General features: G+C 34.6%; 1 protein-coding gene and 1 long non-coding RNA gene across 6 annotated transcripts in view; one reads left to right on the top strand and one right to left on the bottom strand.

Annotated features, from left to right (window-relative positions):
• TRDN (triadin) overlaps positions 1-27,855 on the bottom strand; it is a 391,552-nt gene that overhangs the window by 65,867 nt on the left and 297,830 nt on the right. The window contains exon 24 of the mRNA XM_042987108.1: positions 8,618-8,656. Coding sequence (XP_042843042.1) covers positions 8,618-8,656 — 39 coding nt within the window. The remainder of the gene's footprint in view (positions 1-8,617; positions 8,657-27,855) is intronic.
• The window catches only part of LOC122238730, a 67,941-nt gene that overhangs the window by 30,658 nt on the left and 9,428 nt on the right, over positions 1-27,855 (top strand). For all 5 annotated transcript variants that reach the window (XR_006217850.1, XR_006217853.1, XR_006217848.1 and 2 more), the window contains 2 exons: positions 10,767-10,838; positions 27,668-27,746. This is a non-coding gene — a long non-coding RNA (uncharacterized LOC122238730). The remainder of the gene's footprint in view (positions 1-10,766; positions 10,839-27,667; positions 27,747-27,855) is intronic.

Consider the following 27,855-nt stretch of genomic DNA (forward strand, 5'->3'; position numbering starts at 1 on the left):
TCCAACTAAATGCCTCAAACTATAGTAATTTGGTTTTCCTCTTATTTAGCTCCACTAAAACTACTTGTAAGATCATTAGTGTCTCCATATTATACATTCCAATGAATATTTTTCAGTCTTTATCTTACCATGAGTTTTTTCCACATTTGACACTTTGACAGCTTCCTCCTCCTTGAAATTCTTTCCTCCCTGGTTTCTGAGACAATATCTCTAGCTTCTAAAAGAATTCTCTCCTTCTTTTTCAATTTTTTAACTCCTTCAGGGTCTTCTTCTCTAACCACTCCTACATTTTAGTATTCTTCTTGGTGTTCTTCTTTAGTGTTCTTTGCTGCGTTAGTTCTGGGTCTTTCTCTCTCACTTCCCTTGGTAGATGTCAATAACTCTCATTGTTTAAACCAGCATATCTTTGCCAGGAATTTCCACCTCTACTACCATATTTTTCCCCCAGATACCTGACAATCATACATAAGTGCATATCCCACAGCTACCTCTAATTCAACATTTGTCTCCCTGACGGCTACTACAATTAGATTACAAACTCGAGGAGGAAAGGAACTTAACTGTGTTTACCAATACAACACAGCACAACAACTTGACTGTGTTTATATTGTGTTCACCATATTGCTTAGCATATAGTAACTGCTCAATACAAATTTTGAATAATTAATATGTCAAAAATTTACTTAATATGTATGGCTTCCTTTTTAAAAATCTGCCACTTCTTTTGGAAATTCCAACCACAGCAAATGACATTACTGTCCACATACTATTCCAAGACTGAAACCTGGGAGTTAGCTTGAATTTTTCTCACCCCCACCCCCAAATAATGGCAGTTATACTTCCTAAATACTTCTATAATAGCTCTCCTCTTTTCCTTCCTACTAATGCTCTCTCTAGATCTTTTTAATAACTCTACAGGTGTCAGTGCAAGATCTCATCACCTAGAAAACTGGTTTCCTGAAACTACTGGCATCCTCTTTATCTTCAATCTCTGTGATTACTCAGAATCAGTAATTTGAAATTCTATGTTAAGCTGTACCTCATTTTGCTTAAAACTTGTAATTCTTCCTGATTTCCTTTAGGAAAAAGGACACAACCCTTACTCAGGTAGCATGATTTTCTGTTGCTGTTCCTCTTAAGCCTTATCCATTCCTGTTCTCCACTTATACTTTGTACTGAAATGAAGGTGAAATCCTTGTGGTTTCAGTTCTCCTGACTTTTCCATCTGGCTGAGGCTTGTGCAAATATCTCTGTCTAGAATGCCTCACTCAGGCTTTCTTCACCAGGCTTATCTTCACCCATCTTGTGAAACTATTCATGTATCCTCTCCTTTGGGAATATTTCTCTGAACCAATAGGCTGGAGAAATGTAACTTTCCACTGTGCTCAGAAAGCACACTCCGCACATTTTTTTTGTTTGTTTGTTTGTTTGATTTTCTTTTATTTATTTTTGTTATGATTAGCTCTTTATTTAATGATCTCTGCCTTGATACAAAATATTTCTTGAGAATTTAAGGTATTTATCTTTATGTCCTCAAAACCTAACACACTTTTAAATATATGGTTGAAATTCAATAAATATTGAACTAGAATGAGCCTTTGATCCTACCACAACTCAGTTTAGTTAATGACATTAAGATTTAACTATTTCTACAATTTATGGGAGTCCTGCATATCCAATGCTTTCTGGTTACCTAAAGATGTATATACTATTCAGGTGGTGTGTGGAGTGGTTGGGGGAAGAAAGAGAGGGAGAAGGAAGACAGAGAGAATACATTTTCTCTTGTCCAAGGATCTAATTAATAAACTATATGCATATATATATGCATATTTATAAATATATATATACAAATATATATATATTTGTAAGACCACTAGTAATTTTTTGATAGTTACTGCACTTTTTAGATAGTTATTTTAGATAGTTATTATATATATATAGTTTATATATATAGTGTATGTATATATATATATATGTATATATATATATATATATATACATATATATATATACTTGTGTAGGATCACTATAGTAATTTTTAGATAGTTATTACATCAGTTTAGTTTTATGATGACAGACATAAATTGAATAGAGTCACCAATTAGAAGCAAGTTCTTTGAGTGATATGAGCCAAAGATACTTTGATGACTGATAGGTATTGAGTGCATACTGTTTTCCTTTGGCCAAAACATTTACCTATTGTGTCAATATCTTAGCCAGGTGGTAAAATACACAGACAGCTTACTCTTGACATACATGTTCTGCTAACAAAATATGTGTTTGTTTATTCCTTTTAAGGTCAAAGGAATGCACAGGTATGTTCAGTGCTTGTTTGCCTATGCTATGTCATAAGAAAGGAATAGGTGTTTCCTTAATCATTTCATGAACTACTTAAGTCCAGAAATCACCCATCAAGTGAAACCGTGGGTAGACGATGTCAACCAGTGCTCAGTAAGTGTGAGGACCCCACTGCTAGTGAGAAAAAAACCATTTAAAAATATAAGTCCAAGGATGCCTGGGTGGCTCAGTCGGTTGAGCGTCCGACTTTGGCTCAGGTTGTGATCTTGCAGTTTGTAAGTTCAAGCCCCGCATCGGGCTCTGTGCTGACAGCTTGGAGCCTGGAGCCTGGAGCCTGCTTCGGATTCTTTGGCTCCATCTCTCTGCCCCTTCCGCACTCATGATCTGTCTCTCTCTGGTCTCTCAAAGATGAATAAACGTTTAAAAAAAATATATATATATAAGTCCATTCTTAATTTTTTTAATGTTTATTAATTTTTGAAAGAGAGAGAGACAGAGCATGAGTGGGAGAGCGGTAGAGAAAGAAGGAGACACAGAATCTGAAGCAGGCCCCAGGCTCTGAGCTGTCAACACAGAGCCAGATGTGGGGCTTGAACTCATGAATGCGACCTGAGCCAAAGTCGGACACTTAACCGACTGAGCCACCCAGATTCCCCAAGTCCATTCAAAATTAGCAAAGTTTTTGGTAAAAGAGAAGTTTAATGTTATTCTTCCCTGGAGATAAGGGCAATAATAGATGTCTATGAAATCTGTAATAGTACATCTCAAATTTTAATGTACATACTAGTGACCTGGGAAATTTGTTAAAATCCAAATTCTTATTCAGCAGTTACAAGATGCCATATTTCTAACAAGGAACCAGGTGATGCTGCTGTTGTTTTGAGAACCACCGTTGAAATAGCAAGAGTAGATGTGATAAACTTTTATATTTTTCTGTTTTCATAGCATTGAAAGTACTTTCATATATATTATATCACATGATTCTCATGATAAGTCTGTTAGATTGTCATGGAATGTTCTGTTGGTGGTGACTCTATTTTATAGGTAAATTAAGAGAGATTCAGCCCTTAAGAGATTTGTTGTAAAATACTCCATATCTATTTTCTTGGAACTCCTCCTTCTATACCATCCTTCCCCCATTAGTTTTTTTACATTTAAAAAACTGCTTCTACACGTCCTATATCACAAAGCCAAGACACGTATCAAACATATATTTTAAAAATCACTAACCAATGCCTTTCTTTCCAAGAGGATAATATTGTCAACACGCGGTGGCTATGGTAACTTTTGAATGTTTTCCTGTCTCAGAGATTAGAGAAGAATAAACAGCTCGCGGCAGTTAATACAGGAGTTTAGATAGAAAATTAGTAGAGACCCACTCAATAAATGTGGTTACCACATGACATGCTAGAGGAAAACGTGTGTCAACCGACCAAGGCTGGAGAACTCATGGCGTGTGTTTGTAGAAAGAGAACAGTGGTGGGTGGGAAAGTAAGCTGTCAAGATTGGAAACAAGGTTTATAGGTAAGGTGCTTTTAACATGGACCTGAAGTGAAAGAAAACTATTCAAAGACACTGAAGAGACAAAATTCCACAGGCGTGGCAATCTTTTTTAAATGTCTGTGTGAGTGCAGGGGGAGCAGTGGTAGTGGTGGATTAGACGAAAGGAGAGCACATGAAGAAATATGCTGAGGGCTGTATAATGCAGTGGCAATGAATCTAGCTCTATTCTCTGCAGATATTCATTTAGAAAAAATAACTAGCACAAGCATGTGCTGGATCTGTGAAGAGGAGATGGAAGCAAGAGGATTAAGTCATGAGTTTGTTTACCTATTCATGCAAGAGATGAGAAGAGCTAAAAGTATGGTCTTGCCAGGAGAGAGAATAAAGGGGATCACAAAGTTGGGAGATACATAACTTGATGCCTAACTGGACACCGGGTTCTGAAAGAGAAGGAGAAGCTGCAAATGACTCAAGTTTAAGTCAATGTAACTGAATGGTGATTCGTGTGTTCCATTTGTTGAGACAAGGAACAATGGCAACAACAACAACAACAAGGCAATGGAGGAGATGTTGAGTTCAGTTATAAACAAAGTGAGGTGTAGGCAAAATAACAAGTGAAAATTTTGTTAGACACTTAGAAACACAGTGACACAACTGTGAAGATTTTATTTATGAACATTAATTTTCTTGATACATAAGAAAAATAAATTATTCCCTGTGATTTATGTCTTTTTTTGTTTGTTTTTAATTATATAACTACTTTTAATTCCCAGTCATGGCTTCCCGAAAAGAACACTTAGCTATTTTCTAATTACCTAATGAAATGTATGTCCCATTTGCCATCATTTTCACTGGCAAATAAAAAAGGAATTAGGTGGCTAATAATATGCTATGTCAAAAACAAATAATTATAATGTTGCCCCAGTATTTTAAAATGCAGTCATTTTTTGTTGTTGTTTTTAACAGTGTGGGTTAAGTGGTTTAGTTTTTGCCAAAGAAAGATTTTTTTTTAATATGAGAGATGATGAACATGGTCAAATATTGTGTAGGGGTCAGTGTAATATGAAGAAAGAAAACCATCCCCTGGTTTTGGCAACAAACACGTTAGTGGTCACTTCCACACAGAGATTTTAGGAGAAAAGATGATTCCGCAGGAGTGTCCTCGTGTATTCTCAACTTCAAGTTAATCTATCCTTTCTTTATTCCCTCAAAGCTCAGGGGCATTTTGTTCTTGCTCATAATTAAGCCAATTCCCTCCACCTGTAGTGCCTATCTCAATTTTTCTCATCTCTAGGACAGTTATCTCCTCATGAGTATCTCCCTCTGGATTTCTTCCTCCTCCTCTCTCTGGAATGATCTACCTGATTATCACCAATATGAGCACAACAAACATATTTCACTGATTCTACCTGTCAAAATAAAATACTTTGCCTCCCTTTATCAACAAACTCCTGGAAGAAGAAGTTTATGCTGTCTCCACTTACTGATTAATCCTTTACTTAATTCCTATAAACTTTCTACTAACCACTCTACTGAAAATGCTCTCCAAAAGGTCACATAATGACAGGTTTTTGTCAAATATAGTGGCTTTTTCTCAGTCGTCATGTCTCATGACCTTTCTGAGACGTTTGCACTGCTGACTTTTCCATGTTTTCTTGAAAGTGTCCCTGCTTTGGAATGCTGATCCGTTGTATTTCCTGATCTTCCAGGTAACCTACTTGCCTTCTCATGACCAGTTCTTTTACTTTTCCAAGAAGCTATCCTTAATTCCCTCCTCTTTTCTCTCTACATTACTTTTTTTTGAACAACTCCTTTCCTCCTTTGCCTTTGAATTCTAAACTTCTTTTTTTTTTTATTTTTGTAATGTTTATTCATTTTTGAGAGACAGAGACAGACAGAGCATGAGCGGGAAAGGGGCAGAGAGAGGGAGACACAGAATCTGAAGCAGGCTCCAGGACACAGAGCCTGATGCGGGGCTTGAATTCACGAACTGCAAGATCATGACCTGAGCCACCCAGACGCCCCTTGAATTCTAAATTTCTGAACTCATGTTTACAGAACCTAGTCTGAGGATACCAAGTGTATGCTCCCAATTTCCAAGGCTCGCTTGGATATCTCTGTGTGTGGGTCCACTAGCATCCACCCACCTATGCTTCCTTTACGAACGTCTACATTTGATCACCTTTACCATCCTTTCTTGCATGAGACCTTGGAGTTTGGTATAGCTTATGTCATCAATGCCTATTCTTCTCCTGTGAAACATCTTGACAGTTACAAAAGCAGCAATAGCACAGTATAGAGAGTATGACTGTGTTTTTAAAGCATATGATTTCATGTAACTGAAAGAATATGTACTGAGATATTATCCATATTTTCAATGGGTTGCGAGGTTCTGTGGCTTTTAAAAACTTAATTCCTAATAATTCCACACTGAACACTAGTCATGTCTATAAATGTGGGGAATAAACAAAGTTCACTTCCTCATTGTTTCTTCTCTGTGTCAATTTCTCCCATTTTTACTGTGTAATACTTAGAGTGCTAAAAGACACTCGAGTCAAATCTCTGATTGAGAATCCTTTCCATAGGATTTCATCTCACATGCCATCATAAGACTTTCTTCTTCCAATTCACATTCTAAGAATCCAAACTTTTCACTTTGGCCTCCTAATCTCCCTCTCTTTATTTCCAGAAACACCCTCCTTTGACTACATACCACAGCTGCAGTCTTGCCTTCTTCTGTTCCTCATTCAGCACCTGGCATCTCCTCTTGTCCTTGGTCCTCTCCTCACTGCATCCTGCTTACATCATGCTCAGCCTGCCCCTGAGTTAGCGCCTTGATCGAGCTACCATTTACTGAAGCCAAACCAAATGGCAAGCATCAATTCTATTTCTTTTTGACACCCCTGCTGGCCTATTATGATGATCTTTGTTCAATAGATAAAGAAGTTGAAACTCAGAAATGTTAAGTAATTTAAGTAAAGTCATATTCCCAGCAAGTGGCAAAAAGAGTCAAATTCATGTCTTTCTATTATAAAATTGGCACTGCTTCCACTGGGCTGTATAATCACCTCCCTGTCTCAGCTGCTCTTGCATATTCCTCAAATCCTAGCTTAAACCCATCATCTCCTTGAGGTTTTCACTGATTGACAAGACGACAGGGGTGACTCCTCCCTCCAGACTCCTAGAGCAGTCATCACTAATAGAGTTGTCTTCTAGCCAACGTTTGATAGTTTGTGTCTATGTCCTTAATTATAGTCTCTTAGTAGAGAAACAAGGCCTTATCACTTGTTTGTAAGTTTTGCATCACCAAGCACAATCCTGAACATAAGGCAGTGACATTTAGCATAATATATATTTTCAATAAATTGCTGATTGATTATATAAAATATGCTATTAATGCTGATTTCTCTTTCCTTTTAGGGAGTTAAAAATAAATATAACATCAAAATAGATATAAATATTTAATGTAAACTAATAATACGAAATTTATAGTGCATATTACTTTTCCCATTACAAACCAACAGTAAAATAAAGCATCAAATACAGTGTTATGCTCACAGGAAGGAGTGACGTCATGCACCTTTATTTGATCAGCAATCTTTCACTGACACCAGTAAAAGAGCTAACAACAGTAGAGCAATTTTTATAAGTAGTTTTCCCTTTTCTGCAGATATATCTAAAGCTCAGTTATAAGTTTCGATGTTAATAATGTATCATATCTCTATTATGCATTTTTCTCACTGTGTAAAATTGGTCATTTTTTTCCCACTTATCTTCTAGAGAATGCAGACTTTCAGATTTCATAAAGTCAATCAAAGTGGCTATGTTTAGGCACTAAAAAAACAATGAATTACTTTTGCTATGTTAACAGTACTTTGAAAAGAAGTGATAATACTTCAAGTTAATATTTAACATATACATAGAAGGGGGAAACAAGAATTAGTTACATATAGGTTAAACTTTGTCAAAATGAGTATATACAAATACTTTAAGACCAATGATATGTATGTCTGTGTGTACATAGTACTTTCACTGTATGGAGAGATATAGATATAAACTTCTTTTGCGTATGCAGATATAGACATATAAGTAAGTATCTTTACATAGATATGAAATATTTGGAATAGGATTAGCTCTAGAAAGATTGTAATTACTAATTGGAATTTTTGGTTTTCCTTTTCTGCACTGCATTTAATGATGTTCCTTCTAGCTTTTAACATCTCTCTTAAGAGTGTCCAGCTCTTGTCTTCCTCCCTCACAGAACCTGTTTTCAGCAATTCTATTTTCAAAGTATTCCAATTTTCAAATGAATGGTCAAGAAGGCAATGGACTCCCCTTCCAAAGAATATTTGCATATTTAATCAATGGGAAAGAAAATGGCTGAATCTATTAGGCTGACCCATATAAAACTACTGTTTTGAGGTAAAAATGGTTGAATATATGTGATTTCATAAGTTTCAATGAATATATGAATCAGTTTCAGGCATTTGGTCTGGTTGAAGCCTCTGAAACATAAATTGTTCCCTTGGCACTTTGTAAACAGTGCTCAATTGCGCACTAGATGAATAAGGAGAAGCATATGCTAACAGTTCCAGCGCTTTGGTGACCTTATCCAGAAAACACAGAATCTATTTTAACTTAAGAATATCTTCAAGTTTATTGCTTATTACACTTAATATATATGGGATGGGTGCATCAATATTTTCTCAATGTTTTGAGCATTTCAAGGCCTTACGCATCCCTGATTATAACACTAGTTTTGTTCATAACAAAACAGAACATCTATTTATATGTAAATCTTAGAAAGTGCACTTACCTGCTTTGGGTATCTTTTCCTCTTTTTTAATTTCAGGTTCTGGAGTAAAACATACACACACACACACACACAAACACACAGGTGGATAAAATAAGCATTTGAAAAAACCCATACAAATCAATTTTAATAGATTTTTATCAATTTTAATTATAGTTACACACTTTTATCAATATGCAATGAAACATGTGTTCTTAGTAAGTGATAAAGTGACTTAAACAAAAGGACTTGATTTTGAAATCTAGTTTGCTAAGTTTTATATAGAACATACTAAGTAATTTGTCTTTACTAACAGCCCATTTCTTAGGATTCATAAGTCCTCTAAGTAATATAAATAAAAAATTAATAATAATTACTAGGAAAAAGTGTTGCAATTTTTCCTAATTTAACCAGTTCAAGCCATTTATTAATTTTGACTACATACGCTCAATTCATGGAGCGCCACCTGGTGGTTAACTTAATAATTTCAAACAGGTATAATTCCTGTTTTTATTAGTATTTATTATTAATTTTATAAAGTAAATTAAGTTGATTTATAGTGTATTAATATAAAACTTTATTAGAATGAAGTACTTTAATTTCTTATTGTCTTAGGAAATGTCTTTTGTCTAGAAACTGCATTCCAACTTAATATCATTATAGGATAAACACAGTTTTAGAAAGTATCCAAATAATGTTCATGATACATTGCCAATCAAGGTAATGGTTGACTATATTTTAATGTTTTCCAGTTCTTCCTCTTGTTTAAACAATTTTGCTTAGGCTGTATACTTCTTTCCTGGCAAAAAGTCTTATTTTGATTAATGGAAGGGCCCTGCTACATTATGATTTTTCCTTCCTTCAAACAGCAGAAAAACTGACCTCATCGTTGGGATATGTTTTGAGAACAGAGTGTGTTATCTGAGATAGTGCTCTCTGGCTTTATTTGAGTGGTAGCCTAATAGAGTCTCATTTTCTGGAGTTACAAAACAAACAAACAAACAAACAAAACCCACAAAAAAACAAAAAAAACCCACCTCATTTGTTGAACAGCAGAATTTTATATAGTAGAGAATTACATAACCATTCACACCTACTTCCTATAATACTTGAATGCATATCCTGTAAAAAGTGATATCACTGCTCTTACCGCACTTCAACACTCCTTACCACATATTCCTTTTTATTTCACACATTCACTAAACTGGGTAGCGCACATGCTATTCTGTTGCTTTCCATGTGCTTTAATGTTATATAACAATTTTTATACAATTTTAATTTAATTTTTATTTATTGTCTATGTCCCCATCTTAGATTTTAATTTCCACAAGAGCAGTAACTATGTCTTGTGCACTATTCAAATATCAACATTTATTTACATATCTGACATGTGGCATATGATCAATACATACTGTGGAATGAGTGGATAAATGAACAAAACAGTGACTACAGAAGGACCGAATGCTCCCTCTTGTGTATCTAAAGTCCTAGAAGAAATTCATTTATCTCACGCTTCCAGAGCTAGAAATAAAATTTCAGTGTCCCAGGATGGGTTTCATAAACATGTTACTCATCAGGTAGAGCAATCTATTTGAAAGGGCCTTACTTCTTACTACACGTGGCTCTCTCCCGCTCAATTACATTGTTATTGTAATCTTGACATGGGATTATCTTAGTCTTAATGTTTGTAGAGAGATCTTCTGAGAAACATAAAAGTTGTTGAGAATATTTTTATCAGTACGTTATGATTTTTATGAGTGCAATACAACCAGAATCAACTTCTATCTTGTACACAGAATTTTACATGCTCTCTTATGAACATGCACTATCCAACATGCGTGTGCCCATGGACCCTCACACTATATAGAAATACTGACTTTTGGTATTGCGTAAAAACACTTACAACATGACCTCACAAGTTATGAGTTCATGGGAAGTGTAAAAAGGAGGATTTGAATCATACAATATGGCTTTAAGACAAGTTCACTTGCTCAAGTTTTGTGACCTTGGGCATTACTTAAAACCTTAAATCTCAAATTTGCCATTCCTAAAATGGAGAAAATAATGTTGTAAAATTAATGAGAATTATAAGTGATGTATGGAAAGCACTTTATTATTTTAAATTGTACTCATAAACTTAAATTACATAGTGATTTTCATTTTTTTCTTACAGAATTGGGCCTTTACCCTTGAAGATGCAAAGCAGGAGTTAATATGTGAGATTATTGTCAAAGGATTTTCTAAGGTGAGCATCTCCTTTATTAGGCTACTTGCTAATTCAGAGCTCAGGGCCTTCATTTTGAAAATGGCATTACTACTGAAGGTTAAGTCTTTAATTTTTGAGTCACAAATGGATGCCTGTTCCTAGTCATATAAAAATGACAAATGTATATATATGTATATCTATGTATATATATCTATATATATGTACATCCATCTATATATATGTGTGTGTGTGTATATATATATATATATATATATATAAAATAAGGAATATATGTATTTATATTTAAGTTTAGTCCAAGGGCTTCATTGAGAAACTTCAAGAAGCTAAGGACAACGGTTAATGCTGGAGATTGGGACCTGGAGGCCAGAATAGGAATTGTTATTTTCATCCAATTTTTTACGGTTTGAAATTTTTTTTTTACCACTGATTATTATCATATAATAATAAAATACCTGATTTGCATAAACATTTGTCACTTGAGCCCTTCCTTTTGGGCTCCACATGCAAGCGTTGCAGAAACATGGAATCAAGAAATCCCCACGCTGAGTTGTTGAGACAGACAGCCTGTCATTTCATATGCAGCACTGACTTTTCCAGGCTGTTGATTTCATTTATGAAATGTAAATTGCTGATGGGCCTGGGGAAGGGAGCTTCATTAACGATTTTTCAATGTCATCAACACTATGTTCTCAAGTAAAGCGGGCCAACCAAACTTCATCATGCTTGTGCTTGAGTCAGAGAAGGGCAGCCATGGAGACCAACCCTGTTTAGGAGTCTCTGTTTTGTTTTCATGAAATTAAAAGAAAGATATCTATACAATATATAAATTCCAAGAATCGACATTATTTTAAGAATGCCTCTATTTTAGGGGGGCCTGGGTGGCGCAGTCGGTTAAGCGTCCGACTTCAGCCAGGTCACGATCTCACGGTCCGTGAGTTCGAGCCCCGCGTCAGGCTCTGGGCTGATGGCTCAGAGCCTGGAGCCTGTTTCCGATTCTGTGTCTCCCTCTCTCTCTGTCCCTCCCCCGTTCATGCTCTGTCTCTCTCTGTCCCAAAAATAAATAAACGTTGAAAAAAAAAATTTAAAAAAAAAGAATGCCTCTATTTTAGATATTTTGTAAGGAGAAGGTGACTATCACTGATTTTTCTTTTTTCACTTTATTTTGTTATCATTTTCACATTTGCTTTTTAGTACATAGTGGCCTGATACGTATAATAAATAATAACCATAATCAGATTTGTCAACCAATGATATTTTCCTCATGGCACTCACTAAATAAGTGTATTATATGCATTATTTATATTTTATTTATGTAATATGAAATATTTGTGTTTATTTGATCTCTAACCCCAGTAGAGTATAAACGTCGTGAGTCCTGAGATGAGTTATTATTTCCTCTGCTGAATCATAGCACATAGATCAGTGTTTTGTGCAGAATAAGGATCAAAATATTTGTTGCAAAAATGAAGAAATTATCTTATATAATCCTCACATGCCTCTTCTACGAGATACATACTACTATTACACCTACTTTACAGATAACAATACTAAGGCTCCATAATTTGTCTAAGTTCATTTTCCCTAATAAGTGACAAAACTGGTCTTTGAATACTGTTTTTTATGACCACCTTCAAAGCCTTAAGCACTTATAATGAAAACAGCTATAATTACTGTTGCTACAGAAAGAACAAAAGCTTTTAAACATTTCATACATAAAAACATTACAGTAAGCCACATTCCGTATCTTACAGGTAGGTTGCTATTTACCTAGGGTATTTTATGTAGACAAAAAAAATTACTAACAGTTTTTATTATTTAGTTGACATAAACAATTTAGCCACTAAAGTTTCTATTTTTTTCAACCACTCATTGAATCATGTTGTATAAATTAGCTTCCTAAATTAGGCTGGTCAAACTAAATAGATTGAGCATTGATAAAAAATTGATAGCTGTCTGATACACTCCCGTGGTTGTATTCCATATTTAATGGCATGGGAAGGTTTTACATTTAAAAGCAGGTCACCAAGTCCATTTTTGTAAAATATACAGAAGAACTTCAGCAGTCAGTTGTTTGTGAGTTTTGGTCTGAGGGAGTCTGGAAACCTGGTGGCTAAGGACACAACTCATACTGCCAGTGGTGTGTCCCAGATCCACCCCAGGTGTCTATGTGACCTGAGCAAGTCACTTTCAGTGCTTCAATGTTCACATTAATAAAAAAGGATGCTGTAGGGGCACCTAGTGGCTCAGTCATTTGAGCATCTGACTTCGGCTCAGGTCGTGATCTCATGGTTCATGATTTTGAGCCCACATTGGGCTTGAGGCCGTCAGCACAGAGCCCTCTTGGGATCCTCTGTCCCCCCCCACACCCCCTTTCTCTGTCTCTCCCCTACTCGTCCGCTCTCTCTCTGCCTCTCAAAAATAAATAAACATTTAAAAAAAGGATGCTGTAAAAATTAAACTGAACACTACATGTGAGGCATTTAGAACAGAGTCAGATACAATGCAAGTAGCGCACATTATTCTCATGATATTTTAAACTATGTTTCTTATATTTTTCTACCATACTGCTAAATAAAATATATTTTAAATGTCTATTTTTAAATAAGACAATTAAAATTTTGTGTATTTAATAAAAGTTAGTGTTCATAAATTTCTTCTAAACCCATGTTTTTTATATCATTTGAGTAATCATTTGCAATTTCTAATGAAAATCTGCCACTAGTGTGCACACATGCACATTTACAGGACTGTACTATGGCTCTCATTACATTACTTAAAACCAGGGCACCTGGGTGGCTCAGTCAGTTAAACATTTGACTCTTGATTTTGGCTCAGGTCATGATCTCATGGTTTGTGGGATGGAGCCCCTGTTGGCTTCTGCCGTGACTCCCTCTGTCTCTGCTCCTCCTCTGTTCATGCTTTCTCTCTCTCAAAAATAAATAAATAAACATTAAAAAAATAAATTATATGCAAAACACACACACACACACACACACACACACACACACACCCATGCACTTTCACATTTTGTTGTTTCTTTGTTGCTTTATGGGAGGGAACAGAGAACTACTGTCATTCCAAGTAGCTTGGCTTCAAAATTTGGGATTAGGGAAAATTCAGACTGAACTCATGTTTTTTATGTCCCGAGAGGACTTGTTTTGCACACATTTCATCTGTTTTGGTAGGTAGCATTTGATTTCATCTGCTGTGGACACATTATTTTGTAGCCCAGGTAAATACAATTGTGAGAAAGAAAAAATCTGACTACCTTTAGGTTTGACTTGGAACTTCTTCAGTTTACAGACTTCCAAAAGAAGAAACTGTCCCAAGTTTAGGTGATGTCACGTAGAGAACCAACACCTGGCATCATCTCCTCCATGACTTTTCATCTTATCTGTGCCTACATTTCTTTACTTCAATATTCTATGGACTATTTAATATTTTCCTTCTTCTTTTTTAACCATGTCCATATGGTTTTGAAATATTACACATCCTCTATGCTTCTATTTTTCCTGCTTGAGTTTCTAAAGTTGTATCATATTTGTTTATAAAGTGAGGAATCCTCCATTCATAATAAAGGGGCAAGGTGATGGTATTCTCAAGTAATTAGGCAACCTCATAAAAGTAAGGACTTGCAGAGATCATTTTGTACTGCAGTTGGAGAAAAACAGACACACAAACCCACTAAACAAAAAAATCCCTTGGTTTGAAATTTATTTCCTTTTTATTAATCAATGATTTAATATGGGGCATCTGAGATTCTAAATTTTAATTTTTTCACCTTATGAAATGGAAAATTGTATTAGCTGATGTATTTGTGGCTAAGATTAGATTAAATAATTGAATAAACATTTTACGAGCACTCATATACTAATATCTAAATAGCAGATACCCATAGATTGGATAAAAAACTCTGATATCCCTTGTCTAAGGCAGCATTGGAGGCCACTTTATATTTCCTCTTTTCCAGCCCTCTTTTTCAAATATTGTAAGATTTTCTTGGACAGACTTTTGTCTTGCTCATCTTTGGAAACACAGCATCTAAAATATCCCCAGACTATACCAACATTCAAAATTTGTTATTGATACAAAACAAAGAAAAATGTGGTTTCAAGATGTCAGGAAAATCAAATCTATAAGCTTCGCTTTTAGGTGGCTCAGGCCAAAACATGAAATGGAATCTCTCTTCCATTAACCTAAGCCTTACTAAAAGCCCATTAGAACTGACTCACCCACATTCAACACTGATACACATTATCTTCAGATTTTGTATTTAATTTGCCCCAATCAGGAATAATTATCCAGAGTAAGTGAATTAACTAGTTTATAGCCAGTCTAAGCTAGAGTCTCAAGCTAATGAGCAGTGTTCTTTCCATAACATGTATGCACACACACAAACACCCGCCCCCCCCCCCAGATGCACACGCGCACACACACACACACACACACACCCACACATTCTCTCTGCCTCTGTGTCTGTCTCTCTCTCTTGACTTTCATTCCCATTAGGTCAAAAAAAAAATTGCTTTATAAGCTTCTGTAGGCATAGTTCTAAAATGGTTCTAGTTTGTAATGCAAGCACTTAATGTGTGACTCAAAGCTTTGTGTCTGGGACCTGATGCTGCAATCCTTCCTTGGCAAGATTCCCAAGGAGTTTGATGCTCACAAGGAAAGTTTGCTGAGTGGACACTAAAGATGCAAAATGAGCCCAAGGGCATTCTCTCTTCGCAGCAAAGAATAAACACATACATTTTTCCTGCCTCATTCTGTCATCATTTCGTTTTTGCGATCCTTGGTCTTTCACATATGCTAAGCCGATGTACCACGCTTCTGATAGTGCCACTCTGCCTTTATCTTCTCTTTCTTTTAGGCCTCCCTATGTGTGCCTCATTATTCTTTCCTTCTTTCAGTTTCCATCGTGAAGAGTACACATTGAAATAAGTAAGAAATAATTGGAAGAGGCTGCACTTATCAGCTGCACAAAGAACAGTCAGAACAATGTCCTGTAATGTTACTTGAAGATGGCAGGATAGTTGGTTGAATGTATTTTAGGTAATGAGCCAGTTGACTTTAAACCGTTCAATGGGTTCAGAAAGTTGTGCAACAATCATTTGCTCAGGTAAGGAAGCAGACATTCTTTTGTTTCTCCTTATCAAAGGGAGGGTCCCTCTTTAACGAGATTCTTCCCTGTTTCTCTGGGCACCAACATTCACTTTCTTTAACTTGAAGCAAGAATAATCAATGAAGTTAATAAAAGGTCACATGTTTAAGTATGGATCATCCTATATCTTATTCAAATATGTAAAAATAATGCATGACCTTATATGAAAAACAATACATTTAACATTTTTAAAGTGAACAGGAAAAATAAAAAGACTTATGGTAACATTAAAAAAAATTATCCTCAAGGAGAGAGGCATATTAGAACATTCTCATAAGGTAGCATGAGTGACAACAAAAGTAGATGTGCAAAGGGACAGTGACTCATTTTCTTATGCTACTTTGCCCCTTCTAATGAGACCTTAACCAGAAAGAATACCAAAGAAGGAATCTTGGGGCTTTACATCCATAATTGTTTATATATTTCACATGCATATAGTTGTATTTATCATTGAGCATTAATTTTTTTGGAGGGAGAAAATAAAAATTCACAACACTTGGATACATTAATTTGTAAAGCCAGTGATTATAATACAGAAAATTCCTGAAACCTTAACTGCTTTTCTTGCCAACACATAACCCCTTTCCATTCTGTCAACTTGGCATTTTAGCATGATCGGCACAACAGGAAAAAATGTTAGTCTGTAAGTTTCTGCTTAGAGTGACAGAGCTACAATTACTAGTTCAATTTTCACTTAAACAATTCTTCAGAAAGTGAGTCATCATGGATTTGTAAAGGCACCTATCAACACTTTATTTTTTGAATCTGACTGCTCTCAAAAATTTTTTTTAATGTTTATTTATTTTTGAGAGAGAGAGAGAGAGACAGAGTGTGAGTGAGGGAGGGGCAGAGAAAGAGGGAGGCACAGAATCTGAAGCAGGTTCCAGGCTCCATGCTGTCAGCACAGAGACCAATGCAGGTCTTGAACCCATGAGCTGAGAGATCATGACCTGAGCTGAAGTTGGCACTTAACGAACTGAGCCATTCAGGCGCCCCCCTGACTGGTCTTCTTTTAATCAACAATTATCTATAACTTTCCTCCATTCCTACCAAATGCAAAAATTTGTTATGGGGAAAAAAACAACCTTGAGACCATGTAAGGATAAGTCTTTTTAATATATTCCAATATTGAAGAACAAAGGAAAATAAGATTATTTTTAGGTGCATTTAAGTCTGATACTAAGTAGCTAATCCAGCATAGAAACCTTAGATAATCCTTTAATCTTTGTGCATCAATTTCTTCACTTGTTAACATGATAGTATAATATTTTCTTCCTAAAATAACTCAAGGCAGAAATAAATCATGTCAATAATTAAATCAGAAACCAGGCATGGGAAAACCTAGAAAAAACTACACTAATATTAAAATGCTAATGTTGATTATTAAATCAAGTATTCTAGATCAACTATTAGATTTTAAAAACAATAATACAGCAAATTCTAATATTTCTTAGAAGATGGCAATGTCATAAGCAAAGATGACATTTGTGAATTGCAGTATTATTAGGAAAACTTTAATTCCAGAATGGTGAATCAAAATGTATGTTAGTTGCATTCACTTATTAGAATGATCAGTTGCAAAAGACAAAGTAAATCCCTGTAACGTCAGTTTAGAGAATTAGAACAATGAATAACATTAAAACTGGAACTTTTTGGAAGTTTAATGTCAATCATTGAACATCAGAATATTTTTGGTCCCAGATAATGTAGCAGTATAGCAACGCTGATTATGTTCCAACTGACGCATGTTGAATTAACATATTCTAAAAAGTGCTCTTAGAGACAACTCTCTGAGACCAACTTGTTTTGATTCTTTTCATAAAAGAAGACTGTATAACATCTACTTCTTCAACAGATTGTCAAACTTTTCCTTGCAGGTCTCTAGGTCTCAGTATTTAAATAATGTTTATAGAGCCAACATTGGGAACTTCGGGATAAGACTTATAAACTGAAACTGAAAATGCACAAAATACCAACTTTTAGCAAATGAAAAGCAGGACAGATAGATTACCAGTATTGGCCCTCAAGATACCTAGTTGTACTCATGCTAAAAAGAATGTCCTGGGTTCTTCAAGTAGCAGTTTTAAATGTATTCTTTACTAACTTTCCTCAGAACTTTACTCATCTCACCTTGATTCTTTCCATCACTCATCCATGTGTGACCACAACTTCAAAACCCATACACTGACAAACATATCTCACAAGTGTATCTTCAACCTAAATTCCTTTTCTGCACCTCACACTTAGATAGCTTCCAGCTCTACATTTCTTTTGGGCGTCCTATAAACAGCTAAAACTCAACATGCTGTTAGCCACACTTATGATTGATCCTAAGCTTCTCCTTTTCTGGTGTCCCATCTCAGTGGTGTCACCAACCATTTAGCTGTATAAAATAGAAATCTTATTAAGTATAATATTTTCCAAAAATGTCCTCTTCTCTCCATTTCACCTGCAACTGTCCTGGTCAAGGTACCATGATCTCTCACCTTAATACCATCAGTTATATCTTAATTGTCTTCTTGAATCCTATTCTGCTTTTCTCCAACCCACTGCCATAGTGGCCATCACAGAAAGCAACTCTCTCCCCTTCTATGGTCAAACATGTAAAAAATACTTTTGTGTATATCCATTGCCCTTAGACTAAATACCAAAAACCTTAATATGGCTTATAGCAGGGGTTGGTAAACTTTTCCTGTAAAATGCCAGACAGTAAATATTTTAGTTTTACAGGCCATTTGATCTCTGGTGTAGATATTCAACTCTGCTATTTATGGCACAAACACTGCTACAGACAAAACATAAATGAGTGTGTTTGTGTTCTAATAAAATGCTATTTATAGATACTGAGATTTGAATTTCTTATATGTTTAAGGTGCCCCCAAATTTTATTCTTCCTTTGATTTTTTTCAACCATTTAAAAATATATAAGCATTCTAGATTTGGTCCATGAAATATAGTTTGCTTACTCCTGGCCTTCAAAGTTCTGCTTATGTCTTATCTTTGTTTTGTTTTTGTACTTCTCTTGTTAATATTTTCTACACATCTGCAAGACTGTCCTTTTTCACAAGAAATTTGAATGTGCTGAAATATCTCTTCACTCCTTGGCCTCTCCTATTCTCAGTTTTTTCACTGGTTAAAATTCCTACTTATCCTTCACATCTCAGATAGAATTTTGCTTGGTTTGGAAGTATTCCTTGGTTCCCCAACCTGAGTCAGATTTTTTTTTTAATGTTTATTTCATTTTTGAGAGAGAGAGAGAGAGAGATACAGAGACAGAGACAGAGTAGACGAGGAGCAGAGAGAGGGGGAGACACAGAATCTGAAGCAGGCTCCAGGCTCCGAGCTGTCAGCACAGAGTTTGATGTGGGGCTCAAACTCAGGAGCTGTGAGATCGTGACCTGAGCTGAAGTGAGACGCTTAACTGACTGAGCCACCCAGGCATCGTTAAGTCATATTTTTCTATACTTATAGCACCATGTTCCTTCTATCAAAGCATTTCTCTCAGTTTTATAGGTGTTCATTTATTTGTGTGATTTACCCCTTTATATTCAACACCTTCTGTTAGACTTCTATGAAAGCTGAAACCCAATTTTTGGCTTGTCATTGTCTTTTCTGTATATAATATGAAAAAATTCAAGATGTATTCTCAAGTGAAAAAATATTACAGAAGAATCTTGGTAGTACTCACAGGAGACTCTCATTTTATCATGACATTCATATATTTTAAAGAGAAATATTCATAGTCACATATGGCCTGTTGCGGCTAATGATGTAGGCTAGTTCATTCAAAACGTATTCACACACTTCCCTACCTTTCCTTCCTCTAGTCTAGAGGCTGGAAAATGAAACACCTTGTTGCCCTAAACAAATTCCTTATATGTTAAAATCATTCTAATCAAATTTTTTTTGATTACCCAAAAATGGGGAAACACACACACAGATAAAATTCACTTATGTAACTAAAAATTCAAGGGCACCTGGGTGGCTCAGTTGGTTAAGCTTCCGACTTCAGCTCACAGCATGATCTTGTAGTTCATGAGTTCGAGCCCCACACTGGGCTCTGTGCTAACAGCTTAGAGCCTGGAGCCTGCTTCGGATTCTGTGTCTCCCTCCGTCTCTCTCCCTCCCCCTCCTCTCTCTCAAAAATAAATAAACATTAAAAATATTCACAGAATTTGTGGAATATAGTGGCAGAATTTCATTAATGAGAAAACTGGCATCTCATAAGACTAGTGCTAGTAACTTACTTAAAATAGCTAAAGGCTACATCTTAAGACATTTTTATGCCATAGAGAGTTTTTACAAATTAAGTTGGCTGTTCTGTCCTTAGTGGCATACCATTATGCACTATACATCATCATTTACAAAAGTTTTTCTTTGACTCTTAAGCTAAATGGCAAGTGTCCTGAAGGGAAGAACTATACATAAAGGCACATTCCATCTTTTTACATTTTACATTGCAATGTATCTCTGTTTAAATATGAAATGTGTATTCTTTGCTTTAAAGTTGCTTTTTCTCTATAGTTTTATAGCATTGGCTGTAATTCCTATTTCTTATTTCACTCCTCTCCAGTGGATTTTATTTTATTTTACTCCATTTTATTTTATTTTTATTTCAGCTTTATTACAGTATAATTGACACATAAAATTGGTACACATGTAAAGTGTACATCATGGCGATTTGATATATGTATACATTGTGAAAGGATTCCCCCATCTGGATTTTATTTTGTATTTGTATGTCTGCCTCTGAGTTAATTCTGCAGTTGGAGACTTGCATCACATAGGGTTTGTAGTACTGAGCACAGTGCCCATCAAAACCACCTATAAAGCAAACAACCAGTCAGTTTGTCAACCAGAGAAAGGACTCAAGAAATGTTTTTGAGCAATATTTTGAAGAGTCATTAGTTGAGAAAAAACACAAAAGAAAAGTGCAGATGAAAGCAAGTTTTAGGAAGTATTTTCCTTACTTTCTATTCCACTATAAGTGATGAAAAAATTTGTCAGCAAAAATTAAATGTTTGAAGTCTTATGTGAGATGTTATCTTGGAGTCATTTCTTTAAATTTACTTTTTGTTTCAATATTGATTTGCAACAACTACTGAAGCCTTGCTAACAACAACAAATATGAAACCACCTTTAGGGACTTGCACATATTAAACACCAGTTTAAAAATTGTAATAAAAGTGAATATCACAAATGCTGACTTGGAAAATGAATCAAGATATTCTTGGTTCCATAGTGATTTCTATGATTCAATAAAAGCTGTGGCAGAATAAAGTCATTTTCAGATTTACTGTAAAGATCTTTATTTGTTTTCACCGGTTACTTTGCTATTTGTTGAAAAAATTTTACTTTGATTAATATAAATGATAAAATATGGATTTCTTACAGTAAAGCCTTATAAATACTATAACTTAAATAATATAACCTTATTTATTATTTTAAATATATTATTCTATACAATCCACATATTCAAGTTTGTTTAATATGATCTATAAATTTCTTCAAGAAAAGAATCATTAGAGACATGACAGCAAAGTCGTGAGTTTGGCAAAAATTCAGAATTAAGTAGCTGACCACTTTATTTTTGTCTATGATTTGATGTTTAAACAATTTTAATTATCGTGAAAGCTTTTACTTTTTCATATCAAATTAAATGATTGAAATTTCTCTTCAATGTCACATGAAGCTACCTTACAAATTTAATGAGGCAGAGGTAACTTATAACTGTATTTTGGGGGCTCCTGGGTGGCTCAGTCGGTTGAGCGTCCGACTTCGGCTCAGGTCATGATCTCACAGCTCGTGAGTTCAAGCCCCGCAGTGGGCTCTGTGCTGACAGCTCAGAGCCTGGAGCCTGCTTTGGATTCTGTGTCTCCTTATCTCTCTGCCCCTAACCCACTCGCATTCTGTCTCTCTCAAAAATAAAAATAAACATTAAAAATTTTTTTTAAATTAAAAAAAAAAACTGTGTTTTGCCATGCAAACATGAAATTGAAGATTATTACTCCCTAAGGTAAAAAATAAGTATACAAAAAAGAAAATTGGTGCTTTCCGCTATTTTTATGATTTCATGTTAAATTATGTAATGTTAAATGGCAGTTGAAGTGAAAGAAATGGATGGATGGACAAGCTAAAACTTTCTGACTTTGCCTGATATAAGCCAAGATTGTACTTACTGTTTATTTTGTTTTGTTGAGATCAAATATATACAACCAATCAGGTGGACACAAAATCAGAATCTCTATAGAAAGGATTAATGGGAAGTGGAAATCCTTAAACACAGATGTCTTCAGACTATGTATTTCATCTGGAGTAGTTTTTCCTAAAGGGCTAATCCAGATCTAACACAACTGCTATGTACCAGTTCTCCCACTGGGCTGTGCTTGAACAAAATAACATTCTTCCAAAAATAGATTCAGAAAGGAACTCTCATTTCATGGTGGTCATTCTTTGTAACTACAAAGCTTCTGTAAAGGAAGCATCAAGGCGCCCCTTCAAGGACCTACCTTACTATTAAAAAAAAAGAAAAGAAAAGAAAAGAGTCTTCTGTGCAATGAAGAATATTTGGAATCAAATATGATATTCTGAAATAAGGACAATCACTTTGAACTTCATGAAGAAAGCTTAAAAGGAGATAATGAAAGGGCTGGAGAAAAGTCAGAAAATTAAAAACGCAGAAGGGAGAATGAGCAAATAGAAAAAAATATATTTTACATATTCACATATTCCACAGCACTTTAGTACATATTTTCTACTAAAATAACCAAGACAAAATCATTTTGCTCATAAGTCACCTTTTATCTTGTTAAGTTACACTTTTAAAATAGGAACGATATTTTGTCAACTACACACCATACAAGGCCATGAGGATCAAAATCATTTGAAATAAAGAGTAAAGAGCAATGGTGATATGAGTTATTATAGTCACTATTAACAGTATAATTCATATTGTAAAAGCTGAATTCTTTATTCATATTCATTTGAGGGTTTCTTTAAGGCAAAATTCCTGTATGCTGATTTTGTACAGTTTTTCTCTTAAGTATATACAATTTGATTTTGTCCCAAATTGAATTCCTTACATTCATTTCTGTTGAACCTGGCTTCCAGTATGCTGAAGTAATTTGGAATTGTATTACTATCTTCTACAAGTCCATGATGTTGAATTCTGACTATAAAAACCTTCCAGGATTACTCAAAATTATTTTATATGAATCATCCTAATACTAAAATGGGGTTTATATAAATATCCTATTTTTTAAAATTGCATATATTTGAGATAGATTCCAGCTATTCTCTCTCTCTCATTTATTTGACTTTTACTATCATGGAAATTAATTATATTAGTCATTCCCGATTAAAAATTACCAATATTACCCACACATTTCAGTGATTATAAATTTATTTTTTGGTTGTTTGCTCAATTAGCAATTTTTAAAATGAATAAACATAGACAAATTTGACATTTCAGGTATGTTTGTTCTATTTTTATTAATCTGTAGGTTTAAAAAATATAATGTGCTTATTCATCCTTTGTTAATTATATGCATTGTAATACATTTTCCCAGTATGAAGCTTATCTTTTCTGTTTGGATTTGTTCTCTTTTTGTCTTAAATCCTACTCTAACCATACATACACAATGGAATACTGAGTCATAAAAAAGATTGAAATCTTGCCATTTGCAACAACATATATGGGCCAAGAAGTTATTATGCTAAGTAAAACAAGTCAGACAGAGAAAGAAAAATACCATATAATTTCACTTATATGTGGAATTTTTTTAAAAAGAAAACAAACAAACAAACAAGACAGAAATAGTTTCATAGATACAGGAAACAAATTTCCTGATTACCAGAGGTGGGGAAAGGTTGGGAGCAGGGCAAAATATGTGAAAAGGATTAAGAGGTACAAACTTCTAGTTATAAAATAAATAAATCATGGGAATGTGGTGTTAAGCACAGGGGATATAGTCGATAATTTTGTAATAACTTTGCATTGTGACAAAAAGTAACTAGACTTCTCAGGGATCATTTCATAATGTATCAAAGTATTGAATCACTAGGATGTACACCTGAAACTAACTAGGTATTGTGTGTCAATTATATTTTGATAAAATAAAATAAAATAAAGTTCTGGTGATTGCATTTAGTTGAATTTTTATGCACCCCCTTCCTTGTCTATACATACTCCTCATTAAAAATTAGGGGGAAAATAGTACAATAACATAAAAATTGATGAAATAAGGGCAGAATGTTAAAAAAAATCTATCTTTTCCAAAATGCTTTCTTTTCCACCACCATTATCTATGACCATGAACTAGCTAGTGTTAGAATGACCATATGGCATGGGATGATGAAAAAGGATTCTGGAATGATAGGAAAAGAAAAAGGAAACTCTTAAGTAGGTATGTCCAGTGATCAAAGACTGAAACGCACATCAAGTGATTTTGGTGGAAATCTGAATTATTTTGTGTGTGGATATTGGATATATATATATATATATATATATATATATATATTCATTCCACATGCATTTCTTCCAGGGAAAAATTTTTGAACTGAACAGCCTTAATAAAAATGTGGAAATTTGAAATATGCCTGTCTTTTCCTCATTTTTTAAAAATTTTTTTTAACGTTTATTTATTTTTGAGACAGAGAGAGACAGAGCATGAACAGGGGAGGGTCAGAGAGAGAGGGAGACGCAGAATCTGAAACAGGCTTCAGGCTCTAAGCTGTCAGCACAGAGCCCGACGCGGGGCTCGAACTCACGGACCACGAGATCATGACCTGAGCTGAAGTCGGACGCTTAACCGACTGAGCCACCCAGGTGCCCCTCCTCATTTTTTTTTAATATTTCTGTGTTAGATTGGCAAAGGAATAATAGCATCCTTGAATGCTTAAATTACTTAATGGCATCAAATCATTTCAACTTAGATTGTTATGTAAGTGTCCACTCCAACCACCAATCAGATCATGCCAAAGAAATCTAGTTTCTTCAAAATAATTTAGTGTTCAGGTAAATCTACAGGAATGCCATTAGTCTTCGCAATCAATTTATAATACAATGTGGCAACATTTTGCTATTTATTGGGCATTTAACATTACATGTGAAAATTCTCTTGCAAGGTAAAATATTCTGATTTACATATTATACCAGAATAACATAAAGTTGTATATAGCACTGAAATAACTACTATCATAAGTGAAGATAAAGTTTTAGATATGATAATACATTTCTAAAGTGAAATATAAAGGCCTTAACAGATTTCAAATCCATGTTGCTTTAAAAAAAATCAAGTATGCCTATGGGCTGAGAAACAAAAATCATGTTGTACTCTTATGTTTCATTAAGTAGCAATTTCGTTTAATTTAAAATTAATTGCAAAGTTAGAAAAATATGACTTAAGGGTGTTTTTCTATACATTGCTACACTCACTAATGAAGACTCTCCATGTGCCCTTCATTTCTCTATGTCCTTGGCTGCTTTCCCCTACCCCAGCTCACCCACAACTCTCCCAACTCCAACACATGTGTTACAAGTTTACCAAAAGTTTCTTTTTTCTTTTAAATAAAATATTGCCAGTAAGTTTGGATTTTTATCACTAAGTCCCTGTACATTAATTGGTCAATAGTTCATGCAGATCTTCTCCTCAGGTATATTTCTAACCTATTTTTAACCTTCAGTATGGTCAGTATAATTTCATGGTCTCACTGGTTTACTTATGTTCATCTTGACAATAAGAAATATTAGAAAATTCTGAGTATGATACAGTGCCCATAGAAGGTACTGGGATTAATTAGAAACTAAATATATTACATTGGACTAACCATATTTACTTATGTTTTAGGAGACATAACTTCGTGCATATCAGAATCCACATTACTTTGATTGTAGTATAATAGGAAGGCTGGAGGTGTTTGCTTTAGATCAGATTTCTAATGCTGACTGTATTGCAAATCACAATAATTTTGAAAAGTTTCTTGGCTACTCCATTTTTATTTATCTATAAGACGAAGGTTTTGGACTATAGTTTATCTCTAAGTTCCTCCTAGCTATAAAATTTGTTTAGAGTTTGGTTGTATCCAAACTTAACAGAATGGCAAGCTAACACTGAGAAATTTTAAGTGTTTTTATCTTAAGTCTTTGGTTTCTATAGCTATTCTTTTTAAGATTCACCTTGGGATATTTACTAAATGCAGATTTTCCACTACAGACTGGTGGAGTCAGAATAACATATGCATTTTAAAAAGCTTTCACAGTATTTCTGACATAGTTACTCTTGTCTTTGTTATTTCATAGTAAAATTTAGAAATTTGAGAGAGAAAATAGTCCTTTTTCCTTTGCTCACACATATACAAGGGCGTATGAAAGTTATAGTTTTAAAAGCCTGAAAAATAAATGATATATTGCTTTGTTGCAAATAACTGAATATGCAATAGGCAGATCAATGTGTTTTCACATTTCATTATACAATATTACCTTTTTCCTTTAGGGAAACTGGAAGCTTCACTTCTTTCCCCTTAATAGGCTCTGGAAAAAAAAAAAACAAACAAAAAAACCAAAACATTGAGCCTTTATTTGAAGCCAAGATAAAAGGATTTGAGAACACATATATAATGGAGTCAGTGAGCTATAAGTAAGGTGAACTTGGGTGGAACTTATATAATGTTTTCTTACAAAAATGATTTTAATCATACAGAGACAAGGAAACAACAGTATAGAGTACAACAATCCATCCTCTCTGATCATTTTCATTTAAAATAAACGTAAATTGTCAAATGAGTTACAATCTATTTGTTCATTTAAGAGAATGGGCTTTGGATGGATAGGAACTTATTTTAGCTGTAATTTTTTTAAAAACATATGGCTTCTAGAAGTCTCCCAAACTGTTATAATCAGCACTAAGTTAGTTTATTTCTTTCAGGCTATGTGATTATTTTTTTTTAAATAAACAAATGGAAAACCCTGCATCTGTCATGTAAATGTGGTGCTTCAGTCATCAGACTCCAGTCAAACACATTTGAAGAATAAGACAGAAATAAAACACAAAAGCCAATTTTATCTATAAACTCCCACCATCGTAAAAACGTGGCCCTTAGTTTAAAAAAAAAAACTTCGTTTATTCTACCAGGTTCAAATATAAAGTGATTCTAATCATATCATGTGTTCCAGACATATATGTGGGTGATGTCTTGAATAGGATCATACTTCCTCAATAGCCTATGTAAAAGATAAACCAGTTTTCTGCCTTGTCTGCAACATATCTCAGTAAACATTTTACGGACAAAAATTACTTTCGATGCAGTGAGAAAGGAAGGGAAGGGGAATAATCTATCCTTCCAGCCCTTTGTTCTATTCCCACCTTATGGTGTGTGTGTCAGGGGGAGAGTGCAGAATATGATGGTGGGACTCGTAAATGAATATCTCACTCAAGCAATTGCTTAGAATTGAGTCCAGGTGACTTTGGATAGTGTCAAGAATGGACTTAGGAGTTCTGTTGAAAAGGCTGTGTCCCTCAAAGCAAGATTTTCTTGGTAGAAAATATCCATATTTTCCTTTCCATATCCTTAAATATCCATATGTTTGCAGAATATTTTTAAATGGCTTTGGTGGCAAGGAAAATTCCGTGTTGCCATTTAATGTGCTAAGTATAAGTAGGGCCTATTTTTTTTTTCTGTATTTCAGCATCTGAAGATGAAATCAAGAGCCATGGATTGAATAAACAGACTGAGAAGCTTCATTAACTTTTTTCAAGCTAATGGGGGTAATTTACTGCTTTTGCATTTCCTGGCTAAACCAGAAAAAAATAATAATGTATTGTGAAATGAGAAATGTTGGTGGGGACAGATTCCTAGTGGGGTGGGAGAGTGCAG

This window comes from Panthera tigris, chromosome B2 (genome assembly GCF_018350195.1).
Source record: "Panthera tigris isolate Pti1 chromosome B2, P.tigris_Pti1_mat1.1, whole genome shotgun sequence".
Lineage (NCBI taxonomy): Eukaryota > Metazoa > Chordata > Mammalia > Carnivora > Felidae > Panthera > Panthera tigris.